General features: G+C 33.7%; 2 protein-coding genes and 1 pseudogene across 5 annotated transcripts; all 3 read right to left on the bottom strand.

Annotated features, from left to right (window-relative positions):
- Nucleotides 1-3,078: 3,078 nt before the first annotated feature.
- LOC112789708 (uncharacterized) lies at nt 3,079-6,310 on the bottom strand. Of its 4 annotated transcripts, none has more exons than XM_072232486.1 (8): nt 6,065-6,310; nt 5,881-5,957; nt 4,928-5,049; nt 4,575-4,647; nt 4,410-4,484; nt 4,062-4,126; nt 3,523-3,841; nt 3,079-3,318 (listed from the first exon to the last, which is right to left on the bottom strand). In XM_072232486.1, the coding sequence occupies exons 5-8, from the start codon at nt 4,419-4,421 to the stop codon at nt 3,313-3,315; spliced, it is 402 nt and encodes a 133-aa protein (XP_072088587.1). In that variant the 5' UTR covers nt 4,422-4,484; nt 4,575-4,647; nt 4,928-5,049; nt 5,881-5,957; nt 6,065-6,310; the 3' UTR covers nt 3,079-3,312. The 4 variants fall into 4 exon arrangements, with proteins under 4 accessions (XP_072088587.1, XP_025687515.1, XP_025687510.1 ...); XM_025831730.3 differs by having other exon boundaries at nt 5,881-5,974; nt 6,065-6,277; XM_025831725.3 differs by having other exon boundaries at nt 3,523-3,819; nt 5,881-5,974; nt 6,065-6,277.
- A 938-nt stretch (nt 6,311-7,248) lies between these two features.
- LOC112773665 (uncharacterized) lies at nt 7,249-10,114 on the bottom strand (annotated as a pseudogene).
- A 27-nt stretch (nt 10,115-10,141) lies between these two features.
- LOC112773649 (protein FAR1-RELATED SEQUENCE 5-like) lies at nt 10,142-12,194 on the bottom strand. Its single transcript, XM_025818426.1, has 6 exons — nt 12,144-12,194; nt 11,376-11,930; nt 10,820-11,333; nt 10,756-10,765; nt 10,396-10,447; nt 10,142-10,153 (listed from the first exon to the last, which is right to left on the bottom strand). Exons 1-6 carry the CDS (start codon nt 12,192-12,194, stop codon nt 10,142-10,144), a joined length of 1,194 nt encoding a protein of 397 aa, XP_025674211.1.
- Nucleotides 12,195-13,252: the final 1,058 nt, after the last annotated feature.

Genomic DNA, 13,252 nt, shown 5'->3' with positions numbered 1-13,252 from the left:
TATATTTTACTTTATATAAATAATTTATTTTAAAGATAAAATCCCATTTTTTTATTTGTGTGCATTCTATTTTTATGTTTTCATATATTCAAAATTTGAACTATTATGATAAATGATCTTTCACTTCCCAAAGGGTTTTTTCCCTTTAAATCCTCTTCCTTATTTATATTTGTGAGGCATACGTTACACTTATTCAAGTCCAAAATAAAAAGAAATTTTCACTAATAAGGATTTTTAAAAATCTATTAACCGATACTATAATCACTACAAGAAACATCGTTAAAATCGACGGCCAAATCGATGGCTAAGCCGTTGATAATATTAAAATTCGACGGCAAAATAGACCGCATAGGTGGTCGCTGTTAAGCTTGTCGATTTTTTAAAATTCTAATAAAATCGACGGCTTGCCTAGCCGTCGATAATAATTTAATAAAATCGATAGCGTTTTTGTTTATAATATGAGTTTGAAAATTTTACCATCGTACTAAAATCAACCACGTTGCCGTCGATATTATTATATAAAATCGACGTCATTTTCGTCGATATTTGATTCAATAAAGTTGATAATATTTACGTCTATAATATGCTTAATAAAATCGATAAAGTTGCCATCGATATTTGATTCAATAAAATCGACACATTTGCCGTCGATTTAATTATTTAGATATCGACAAATTCTGTGTCTATATTTTGGTTTTTTTGTCTATTTTAAACTTAAAAAGCGACAACTCTGCTGTCGATTTTAATAGTTATATGTTTTAATTATTTTTTTATTTAAAAAATAATTGATAGTTTTAGTGGCTAAGAGAAGGGGGGTTGAATCTTAGCCCCTTTTCACTTCAGAGCACTAGCTGGTCTTTGAAATAACTTCTGGAGACTTTTTTATTTTTGTCTCGTCCCTAGCTACGAGACTTTTTCTTTTTGTCTTGTCACTTGGCACGAGATATTTTACGGTTTTATCTCCTGTGCAGCAGAAACAGAAAATGGAGTGGAAGAGAAAGAAAATTACACCCAGATATATCCTGGTTCAGCTGCTAAGTGCAGTGCAGCCTACATCCAATCTCTATCACAAAGATGATGGAATTTCACTATAATCATTCTTGATTACAAGCACCAATTCTCCCTAGGAACTATCCTTCCTATCTGGGACAAGTCCAGAATTCTAAACCCAATCATGAACTTGACTTGGTCACTGCCAAGCTTTCAACTGTAAAGTGCTAACCCAACTTACAAGGAGATTCCCACAGAATCATGAAACACAACACAGATGTACAAAGGAACTCTAAAGACATCTATGGCTTTTTCTTTTAATTTTGCACTCTGCCTTTTTTCGCTCTATGACTTTTTCATACAAACCTCACTGTTTGCCTTTTTCTATGAGACTCAAGACATGACAAAATTAAATAGAAAAATACAAAACAGAATACATTGAAGGAGAAGAAAATTTGTTAGCTTAGGTAGTTCTGAGAACTCTGTACCTTGCACTCTCACTCCTTTCTCCTTGCTTCAAGCCCTGGCTATTCACCCTATTTATAGAGGGAGAAGCCTCCATGGTTGAAACCAAAAGAACCAAACTAATCTTCTTCTTCTTTATGCAAACTGGTTCGGCCAGAGAGAGAGGAGAAGTAACCGAATGCAATAACCAACATGCAATTACCTCTGGTTCTTCCTTGGTCACCAACAATCATCAATCCGAGCCTTCCATCTTGCCTTGCACTCCAAGATGAACTCCTAGCCCTTGATGCATGCTTGATGATGACAGCTCCTCCTGCTCCACTTTTGCTTCCTCCTTCACGTAGCCACCTTAGCTACCTTCTGCGATGAGTGAACCCAAAAGCAGAGACGAGCCATACCTCCAAGAAATCTTCCTCTACTGACCGAAATCTTCATCATCCATTTTTGGTATGGAGAAGCCAAGATCTCTTCACCAAATCTTACCATTCATGGTTGAAGATCTTAGCCACTATATACTTAATGTTTTCTTTTTCTTGCAATCATTGTGATGGTCTTTAGCTTGCTCCTAGCTTCATCTTGATAGCTTGCAAGTGCTTCCATGGTTGCTGTGATGGAAGTGACCAAAAATGAGAAGAGAGATGAGAGAGAAGATAAAGTAGAAATAAAAGTATGTAATGAATTAAAACAAACTGAATTAATTCCTACTCCCCTTTCTTTCTTGGTTGCGTGTAGCATTAATGATGCCATCATATCAATTGTATAATCTCTCTCATGTTTTCAATACAAGTATTAACTCTTCTTGATAAATTTTGGATTCCATCACTTGAATAAAGAGAGATCTGTTGGAAGCATTTTTGCTTTCTTTTTCAATAGGTTTCGGACTAAGCATTGGATCTTTAGTTTAATATGGACTTAATGAAGATGTTAATAGAAACTAGCCCAATTAAACAATTCAGCCAACATTCATTTCATATAATGCTGAGTTTTGATTTCATACTGGGCTTCGGATCTTTTCTTTTCTATTCGGCCCAAGAAACAAAATTTTATTTCAGTCATGCTCACATCAATTTAACACTAAGGCTGAAAATTGGCCCAACATAAAACCTGCATTGCAAAATTATTTTAGTCAACATATAAAAATTAAAATCAAAATAATAATCTTGCAATTAATCACATTTATAATGTTTGATCATCAGTAAATTAAAAATAGAGTTTTCCAAACTCATCAATAATAAACAATTAATGCAAATGAACTTTTAAATATAAAAATAAATTTATATAAAAAATGATTATCTTACTATATTTAAATCGCATTCATAGATGTACAAATAGATGCAGATCTTAAGAGATATAATCTATTACTTGAAAATTACCAAACTCTTTTCTGATATAAAGTAATCACACCAACAGAGATATTACCCATTTTTAGCAATTTTTACACTAAACTAAATCCACCATGATTAAAGTTATGAAACACATTCTATTTTTCTGGTGAAGATAGATGTTAACTTTCAACATATGATTGTAGTGCAACGGTAGGCACTAATAAACAATTAGATACTCTAATTGAATAGATAATTATTTTTTTAAAGAAATAGAAAATTTGTAATCACATGAAAACAATGAAAACAACTAAGAAAGACAGGCTTATAATATAATCATATACAAAAGATAACCATACATCTCAAAGTGCAAGTAGAGAATTGCTTCTGGCCGAAATTGATTTTACAAAAGAGTGCAGCAATGGCAGATTGAGAAACTCTTGAACTTATACAATAAAGAGATACAGATTTGGCACTTGCTGTGTAATTGTGTGATGTCATTCTGGTTGAAAGCAAAAAGCAAATTGCATAATCCTCACACCTAAAGATAACAGAATTATAAGAAACATTAGTGGGAACAGTGCAAACAAGGAGACAAACCAAATGCTCTAAATTAACAATTTTTCAATTGATGACAGGGACTTTAAGCATTCGAGAGCTAGGAATAGCTATAACATGAACAAATACTATTCACAGAATCTTATTATTCTTCAATCAATTAACTCAATTTCAAGTGTTTTTATACCTTTCTGTCCATATCTTCTTTGATCATTCTTGATTCTTCTTGTTCCATCTTCAGCTTCTTAATAGCTCTGTAGAACCCGATGTTTAATGTCTCTGATGCCTTTAGCCTTTTCTCCATTGCTAACAGTTCTACTTCTTTCTTCTTAACCAGATTTTCTGAGTTTTCAATTTGATGACTTAAATGGAAACTTGTGTCTTTGGCTTCATGCAACTCTTTGTCCATTCTCTCAATTGACTTATTCAGATAAACATTCTCTGCTTCTATCAACTCGAACCTTTTCCTCAACTTGTCAAGCTCCTGGTTAAGATCACAATTCATACTGCTAACATTGCCGAGGCATGATATATTAAAAAGACAAAAAACAGAAAAAAATATATAACAAAATATATAACAGAGGGGTAAATTGAGAGTGAATGAAGCAAGAAAAGAATTGTTGGCTCCACATAGATGCTTAAATGTTTTACATTAGAAGAACCACTACCACCAAATGAGGCTATATTTATTACAAACTGGGGAATAGAGAATTATTTTATACTTACTACGTCTGCAACCACATGATCAAGAGATGGTACATACCCATGCAATCCATCACTCCCTCTATGACCTGTAGCAAGTGAACAAATAACTCCAGACTCGTCAGAAAAAAGGGGTAAGGACAGAGAATCCAAAGAAAGGGGTTGAATATACATATAAATATATAATCATATACTACAAAAGAAAACTATATAATCATGTTGAAAATGTATTGTATGTTTATAGGCAATTATCATGGTTTGTATATTTGCAGCAACCATTAAGGAAACTTTTTGCCTTAGGATATTTGATGAAGGAAGTACTATTAAACTATAAAGATTAGCTTGCGGGGTGATTGAATAGTTGTAGCATACCAAGATCCACATCCCTGAATGGACTTCCACTTGCAAAAATAATGTTGGAGAATGCTACTTCAGGGCTGCATTCAGCTGTCAAAAGACGAAACAATTATGAACATATGTTATCCGCTGCAACAGTACGTGATATTAAGAAAACAAGAGTAGATAAAATAGCCATACCATTCTTTGTTGGATTTGACATGGCAAATATAGTTGGTCTTGTTCATGTTAAATCCTTGAGGGCCTCTAATACCTACATAACAGAATGATGCATTAGTACCATGTCAAAGTAAGTTAACAACTCATTTCTACTTCTGAATGATGCAAGCATTGAACTTAGGGGCCATATCATTTTCTTCCATTAGTAGATAAATAAAAAGGGGAGGAGTGTAACAATGTGTCATAACTTCTTGGGTTCAACTATAAAACTGAGTGATTCTAGAGGGAAAAACTGTTAATATTATTACATTGATCAATCTCATATTGTGATTTTCAAAATTGGTAAATCAAGTAAAGAGATAATTTTCACAAACCACTTCCACATGGCTTGCTCCTTCCCCTGAGTCCTTAACAATCCATTTCTTTTAAATTTCTTGCAAAAGGTAGGGCATCTGGATCAATATTTTCCTGTCCTTCAGTGATTATTGATTAACCCCTGTATTTGGTAAAAACAATAAGCAAACTGAATAAGACATGGTAATCCATAAAAACCTGCCAAAAATCTAACTCCAGTTAAAAACTTGAAATTTAACGGGCTAATATTTTTTGACATCTTCAAAAGTGCTAAAACAGGGAAAGTGAGGTGATGTTTAAGATGAAAAACAGTGAATCATTGACTAATCAAAACCGGAATCTAAAGCAAGCCAGTGTGATAAAAGAATAAAATGCTTTCATTGTGAAAAAGGCAAAACAAGTATGTGTATTTAATGATACCAATTGTTTTAAATAGCAAGTCATTTACAGGACATTTGAATAAATAATAACACATTAAATATATACAATATAATAGGGTTAAATAAGTTTGATTTTCCATTAGATATACTACTACCTAACAGTTTTAAGTTTTGGAAGAGATGGTTCATAACATAATATCAAAGCTTCTAAGACAAAAAGGTATAAATTTCAATTTCTGTTTCTCCCATTCTTTTGAATAAAAATCAATATTAATACAAGGTACCTGTGGAACTGTGCATTTTCGTCCATGCCTTAAGACAAAAAGATTGGCTATTATGTGAGGAGGCGTATTAGAAACTTTTCAACCATGAATGCATTTTGGCATATCATGATAGAAAGCAAGCGAGTTCATTAATGTGACGAATTTCATGTGATGAATTGCCTATAAACTAGTTAAGCTGAAGTAATGTGATGAATTGATTATGCTAATTGGGTTTAATGAACGCAAATTTAGAATTTCATGATAAAAATAGTAGACACAAAAATTGCAAAAATAAATATAATAATCAAAGAGAGACAGGGAGGAACTTACAAGAAGCTGCGATGGCGACATGCTCTGGCATCGGGCTCACAGGGACGGCGATCGGCAAAGACATTGCAACGACGAGTCTGTGGAAGAAGAAGAACTTACATGCAGATTCACAAATCACAATGAGTGAGTGAGAGAGAGAGAGAGAGAGAGAGAGAGAGAGAGAGAGAGAGAGAGAGGAACTCACATGAAAAAGATGGCGCGACAGCGGTTTTGGCGGAGAAGAAGAAGAAGCAGCTCTGCTCTCAGGCGGATGAGAAGAAGAAAAAGACGACGCTCTGTGCTCAGGCGGAGGCCGGCGGGTTTTCTCAGGCATCGGAGAAGAAGAACCTCTGCTCTCTGCCTCTCTATGTGACTGTGATTCCGTCTCTGATCTCTATTCTCAGGTGTTGGAGAAGAAAAAGCCTCACTCTAAAGTCTATATTTTGATTCTACGAAGGTTTGGGGTTAAATTTTGGGGAAATGAGTGAAACAAGGACGCGGGAAGCCAAACGTAGGAGTGATTTTTTTGTTGATAAAAATCGACGGCTCTTTCCGTCGATTTTAGTTAAAATAAAAATCAATGCCTTAGTCGTCTATTTTATGTAATAAATCTATACTGTTCATCCAAGTAAGAAAAGAGGTCTTTATCGTCTAAATTTATCGACGACAAAAATTGTCGATATTTTAATTATTAAAATAGACAACTAGTCCATCGATTTTAAAGAAAAAAATTTTCAACCACTCTTTTGTCGATAATGTGACGATAGAATTTAAAGGTTAGAAAGTTACCAAAATAATAAACAACATTGTCGTCAATTTTAATAATTTATTTCTGATCATCTCTTTTTCATTTTATCGATGGCAAGCCGTCGAAAAATATTGACGAAAAATTTGACCGTCGATTTTTGGCGTTGATAATTACACTGTTTCTTGTAGTGAATATTCTTGATGCAAATGTGATCGAAATTGTCAATTACAAACTAGCAAATTTAACTAGAAGTAATTATTTCAATGGTTTATGTTAACCGTTCAAATATCAAAAGTAGTTGTAGGTTACAAGTTTACTAAGACCATTGTATTCAATCATCACACTCAAACAATTTTTTTCCTCGAATCCTGTAATTGACACAGAGCGTATTCCTTAATATTTGATTAATCTTTATAATAAAACTCAGAAGTGAAAATAGGAGAAGAATAAGAAAATTGAGTGAGAGAAAATGAGAAATATTTTATTTAACATAACAAACAATATATTTCTTTCATTTCCATCTAATGAGAATTATATGAGGTTTTACTTAAACTACAATTATATTATTTTATTTAACAAAGATTATTAGGTGAATTTTAACAAAAATTATAAAATGATATAAATTTGTAGTTTTGAATTAATTTTCATAACAACGAAATAATTTTAATAAATTGCAAATATATATAATTTGAATGATTACAACTCAATGAAAATCCTGGTTGAAACCTTCCATATTGCCTTAAGTTGAAGATTTGTAGCACCTTCAACTTTGCTCATCTACAACTACTTAAAGTTAAAGAAGAGAAGAACGAAAAACATGTCCTCTGTCTCAAAGTCTCACTTGTCTAAACCATTAATCCATGACAGAATAACTTTTGCTCCTTTTTCCCATGAAACGTCCAACATCATATCATGCGCAACGGCATCAACACAATCCGGCGACACACTGTAAAATTTTTCGTCTCATTTAGTCCTTCGGCATCCTATAAACAACAATAGTTCAGTGAATTTGAGTTTGACATTATCTGAGCGGGCCAAAAACTCTTTTCGAGTGTTTGACATAGAACAACATACCACAATGAAGTCATTTTTCACACCCAAAACAAGGACATCGATAGGGAAGTTTGGCGCCAAAGGAACCGGAAGTAATGTATTCAGCTTTCTTAAATCAAACAATGGCAATCTCGAACTTTCTTTCATTAGCTCTTGATATCTAAAATCCAAACACAAACCAAGCTAAAGGCATGATAGTGATACTCAATATGAATAGACCATTTGATATTTCACAGAAAAATGCATACTCTTATTAAGGGGGTTTATAAGTTTAGTTTCTAGACTTATCTATTTGAATTAAACCAAATAAAGTCATAGCTATGGTAGACCAGTGTGCTTTACTTCTTTAAAAAATCATGGATTCTGTAATTCCATGGCTCCATGAAACATAACTTAAGTTCTTATCCATATTCTTCCGATATCAAATTTCGATTGACATGATGACAAACAAACCTTTTAACAATATGATCCTCCATTGTGGCTGAGAAAAATGTCTCTCTACAAAGAGGAAGAGAGGTTTGAAAAGATTTTGCTGCCAAGCTGCGTGTCACCTACGGCCAGGTCAATGGATATATACATATAAGAAGGTAAATACAGAAGAATCACATTCTTGAGAAAGTCTATTCAAAATACCTTGAAGGCAGCAATTGGCTTGGTAAAGAGATATCGCTAGACAAGACCACTAACAAAAATTAAAAAGAATTCTCAACAAGTGAATCACAATTGAGTTAGGGTACAATCACTTTATTCAAAAGTAATGATAACACATTAGAGATCTTAGTTACTAACCTGTTACCAGAAGGAGGCACAGAGCAGACAAGGATAGCTCCTCTAAGATTTGGATATGTATTTTCTATTAATAGAATCAAACTCAATGAAATTAAAAGCTTCAAGGAAAGTAGGTATCTGAGACTAAAATGATATATATGATATTCATATGATGGGGGGATTAGTAACATACTAGTACCTTAATTGACTACAAAACATGTAGCAGAATCAGAAGAAAATTGGAAAGTACCTTCATGGTTGTTGCTTCCCGAAGAGGAGATATAATACTGAATGATAAGTACTCTAAATGAATGTCCATTCAAGATAGGTGGTGACTGAACCTTATGATGGATGAAATATGTAATATCTCTTACATGCGTCTACTGAAGAATCAAGTGCATGCAGGAAATTAAAGACAATAATTATTCAACAATTATTGTTATAAACAAATACCTAGAAGATAGAAGCATAAAAAAGCAAGTTCTTATCAAGAGGGAGAGCAGCGCTGACTGGTGAAACAGAGATGGCGTCAACGACAGTGGAACAGAGCTTCGCGACGGAGGCAGGAGGCGAGCCCGGCTGCTGTGCTTCCACTGCCGAATCATTAGCTACATGAGCAGGAGTGAGGGAGTGAGCTTCGAAGGTCCAACTTGTGATGCGGTAGGAGAAGTCCGACGGTGGAACGGAAGTGAGGGAGTGAGTGAGCTAGCGTTGAAAGGAATGACGAGCTCGAAGCTGATGGGAGGGAGGGAGTGTGTGCTGTTGCTGTTGCACCGTTGTAGTGAGTTAGGGATGCTGCGTTGGTAATGGTTAGGGTATTAGTGGATCAGCACACAGAACGGCTCAAATTAAAAAAACCCGGCCTAGTTCCGTTCGGTTTGACCTATCGGTTTTTGGCCAGTTTAACGGTTCAATTCTGGTTTTCTATTTTTGCGGTTTTAACATATAACCGAATTGTAATTTATATCGGTTCGCGGTTTGACCAGTTTTTCGATGTCAATGGATTCAATAAAATTTTTATTAACAATAATTCATATAAATTAATAATTCTATGAATTAAATAAATCATTAATTTGTTTATTGTCTAACCAAGATTTATTTGACAATCATTTCATCTAAAAACATAAGCACGCATATTGGAAGAATATAGAAAATTTTATTAATATAGTAAAAATTAAAAATTTAAACACGAATATGTAAGTGATTCTCTATGCAAAAATATTAAGTTAAGGGAGGTTGCTAATTATCACTATCTAAATTAGGAGTCGATTTGGTATACATGTCGCTGTTATCTGAACCATTAGCTTCATCTTCTATAACGTTGTTGGTAATGTCTTTTTGCCAAGGACATGTTGTTTTCTTATGTCCTTCCATTTGACAAACACTAGAACGTTGCCGCTTCTTCTTAGATGGTTGTCCTGAGCCTATATTGGTTTGATGCACATACGAATTCCTACATTTAGCTACACCTGAATGAGGTTGCATAGTGCCTTCGTCTGCAGTCTTGTAAGATGAATACAACCCCATAATAATGTCACGTGTCTCTTCAAATCTCTCTGGGACTTTAGCAGCATCAATAGCCAATTGTTTATAAAATTCCATTAAGGCACTTTGACGACTAATAACAACAGCATCCCTGGTGAACCCACTTGCATCATTGAGTGCTGATTCATCTTCTTTGTCCATCTACCCAACACTAATGATGGGGGAATCTCACAAATGTCTCTGTCAACCAGAACTTTCACAATATGTTCACAAGGAATTCCAAATGACTCAATTCTTAAACAAGAACACATGAAGATCATTTCTTCTTGACGAAATTCAACGGTCCACGGAAAATCGGACCTTCCATGCTTACACACAATGTACTTTGAGCAATCATTGTTATTCACTATGTTTAGCACCCGCATTGATCCAACTATAGAAAGAAATGGCCAAAACAATAGAAATATCTCATGAGTGTATACCTCAGCAGCAAATCTCTCTAGCAGCTCTATACAAGTCTGCATGACGGGCACCCTACGTGTAGATTCATAATCAGCATTAAATTCTTTAAAGCGCAAACCAAGTTGGGTTGGTCTAGTGGTTAGCTCACTAGTCCGCTTAAGCAAGTGTCGGGGGTTCGAATCCCGCCTTGTGCATACAGCAACCCATTGGCCAGCGGCAAACCCTTAAATGGAGCTCAGTACCGCGACGGATTAGTCCTTGACCTGTCGGGTTGGGGGATACCATGGGAAACAAAAAAAAATTCTTTAAAGCGCAAGTGTGCAACTCACCTTTGAAAATGCTCTACAAAACTTGTCAAATTATACTACGACCCCACATACCTTGCCACAACTGAGTGTAAACTTTCACATCTTTAGGTAGTTCTAAAGTCAGCAAAAAACTTACCTCTTATATATGCAATAGCCCACATATGCTTCTCTTCATACATGTTGTTCACCCACGGCTTATCCTCAAGGCCAAATTTTTCAATAAGCTGAACCCACTTACGCTTAAACACAGGAATCTCGTAGTCTCTCAACATGATTTTCCTGAATTTAGATGTAAACAATGGATTTCCAACATTGCTAGTCGCATTTCGAATAAGGTGCCAAGCGCATAATCTATATATGACTTCGGAAAATACATCTCTTACTGCATTCCTAATTGTCATGGCCCCATCAGTTATTATTGAGGTCGGGGTCTTACCCTTCATGGCAAACATGAGCTGACGCAGGAGCCAAATATATGTATCAGTAGTTTCGTCCACAATTAACGCAGCAGCAAAAACAATTATTTGGTTGTGGTGGTTAACCCCGCTAAATATGACTAATGGACAACTATACTTGTTCTTCTTGTACGTAGCATCAAAAGGAATGACATCTCCAAAGAGTTGGTAGTCTAGTTGGCTAATCCTATCAGACTAGAACAAGTTACGTAACAAACCTCTTGAATAATGACATGCCTTGAAATATAATTGTAGATCCTTCAACCGCATATCCTCCAACTTCTTCAACACTCGTGCTGCATCACCAGGAACTTGACGCCTTTGCCGATCAATCTCATTGTACATATCTCTGCGACCATAGCCAATAAATTCATACCCGCCTGCTTGACTAGCTAGAAGACCAAACATCTGTGAAGTGCTAATCCCGGACTTTAACATGTTCATCATTTGCATAATATCTACCTCTGTCATTTTTCTGTGGGCAGGCAACATAGCACTAAATTGTGTATCCAATAGATCATGGTTGTGTTCATCAGAGAAATAAAAGATATGCCACCTTCCAGTTTCATGTACAAATTTAACATCCATTCGGGCTTCACACCCAGTTCTTATTTCCAATCTAGGTTCCTTCTTCCTTTTTTTCATCGTGTAATATTTCAACTCCCTGAATCCTTGCCTATGACATACAAACTTTTGTTTGTAAATTTTGCCAATACTATTCTTGAAAGTTTTACTCTTCCTTGCACTAAAGCCCTTCGACTTTGAGTACTTCAGATAAAAATCAAATGCAAGCTGCAAAGTAGAAAAGTGATATTTAGCAATTTCCTCTGCACAAGTTTCACTGAAATTCAAAGTTATAATGTCTTGCACGAAGTCAACCGTATAAGCAGCTTCAAGGGTATCTTCTAACGGATCAGATTCAGAAAAATATGCTCCTTCAGTAAATTCATCTCCGAAATCTTATTCGAATTCATTCTGTTCATCCATCATATCTTGGTCACAAACTAGCTCTTCTTGTTGGTTAATGTCATCATCTTCCTGGTATTGCTCATCCATCTTAGTGTCCATAAATATATCTGACATCTTAAAAATGTCCAATGAAAAAAAAAATTTCAGTACACTCCGTATTATAGCATTAGAAAAAATAAATAGCTTCTAATATTGTTAGCAGGGGCGGATCCAGAAATTTTAATATGGAGGGACCAAATTTTAAATAATTTTTTTTTATTCTATAAAAATAATTAACATATAGTTATTAGAGTTAGTTTTTTAAAAGATTTATTAAAAAATATATAATTATAATTTTTTCACAATTTTATTTTTAATATGATAATTACATCATAAAAATATAACAATATCAATAGTATATTATAAAATTATAAAATACCAATAATTTATAGCGTATTTAGGTAAAAATTATCATATATCTTATTAATTAAAATTAATTCTTTCAAAAATTTTAAAAAAATTTGAAAATAAATTATTAATTATTTGAAAGACATAGTACCCTTATAGAATATAAGATATAAGATATCTTTATAAAATTTTTCTTTTAACAACATAAATTTAGAAGAAAAATGAGTATTTTTTTACAAGAAAATAATATCTAAAGTACACAATGTAATTACCAAAATATAACTACGTAAGTTATTATTAATATAATAATATGAATGTTAAATATATTAATATAAAAAGTAAAATATTTTTTTTAAAATAAATATAGAGATTATTATATAAAATCTAATTTGAAAGGTACAAAGACTTGAAGATATAATATTAAATTTGTTAAGTAAAAAATATTAGTGAATTAAATAATTAAGACATAAATCCATTACATAGTGAAAAATAAAACATTAAACTATTAAATTACATAATATTTTTTTATTTTTAAACACATATCTTATGTATAAGTATAGTTTTTTAAAATTTGGGGGGGGGGGGGAAGGGGTGGGGGTACTCGCCCCCCTCTAGGTCCGTCCTTGATTGCTAGCTAATTAATAATAAAAAATAATAAAATTTATTTACTTTTTAGTATTTCTCCATGTTTGTGAATTATTAAAAGATAAAAAAATATCTTTTCATTACACAATCAATTTCACGAATAAACTATCAAA

This window comes from Arachis hypogaea, chromosome 3 (assembly GCF_003086295.3).
Source record: "Arachis hypogaea cultivar Tifrunner chromosome 3, arahy.Tifrunner.gnm2.J5K5, whole genome shotgun sequence".
Lineage (NCBI taxonomy): Eukaryota > Viridiplantae > Streptophyta > Magnoliopsida > Fabales > Fabaceae > Arachis > Arachis hypogaea.
The sequence above is the reverse complement of the archived record's forward strand: the minus strand, read 5'-3'. Positions and strand labels throughout refer to the sequence as shown.

What these genes read in the sequence shown, in the direction of transcription:
- LOC112789708 (XM_025831725.3), bottom strand. Translation starts at nt 4,596, where the DNA reads ATGTCAAATCCAACAAAGAATG. An exon ending in GTCAAATCCAACAAAGAATG is followed by an intron (nt 4,485 to 4,574) that starts GTATGGCTATTT and finishes GTCTTTTGACAG; the next exon opens with CTGAATGCAGCCCTGAAGTA. An exon ending in ATTCAGGGATGTGGATCTTG is followed by an intron (nt 4,127 to 4,409) that starts GTATGCTACAAC and finishes CACTTGCTACAG; the next exon opens with GTCATAGAGGGAGTGATGGA.
- LOC112773649 (XM_025818426.1), bottom strand. Translation starts at nt 12,194, where the DNA reads ATGGATGAGCAATACCAGGAAGATGATGACATTAACCAACAAGAAGAG. An exon ending in TTAACCAACAAGAAGAGCTA is followed by an intron (nt 11,931 to 12,143) that starts GTTTGTGACCAA and finishes TCTACTTTGCAG; the next exon opens with CTTGCATTTGATTTTTATCT. An exon ending in ATCTACAATTATATTTCAAG is followed by an intron (nt 11,334 to 11,375) that starts GCATGTCATTAT and finishes AACTTGTTCTAG; the next exon opens with TCTGATAGGATTAGCCAACT.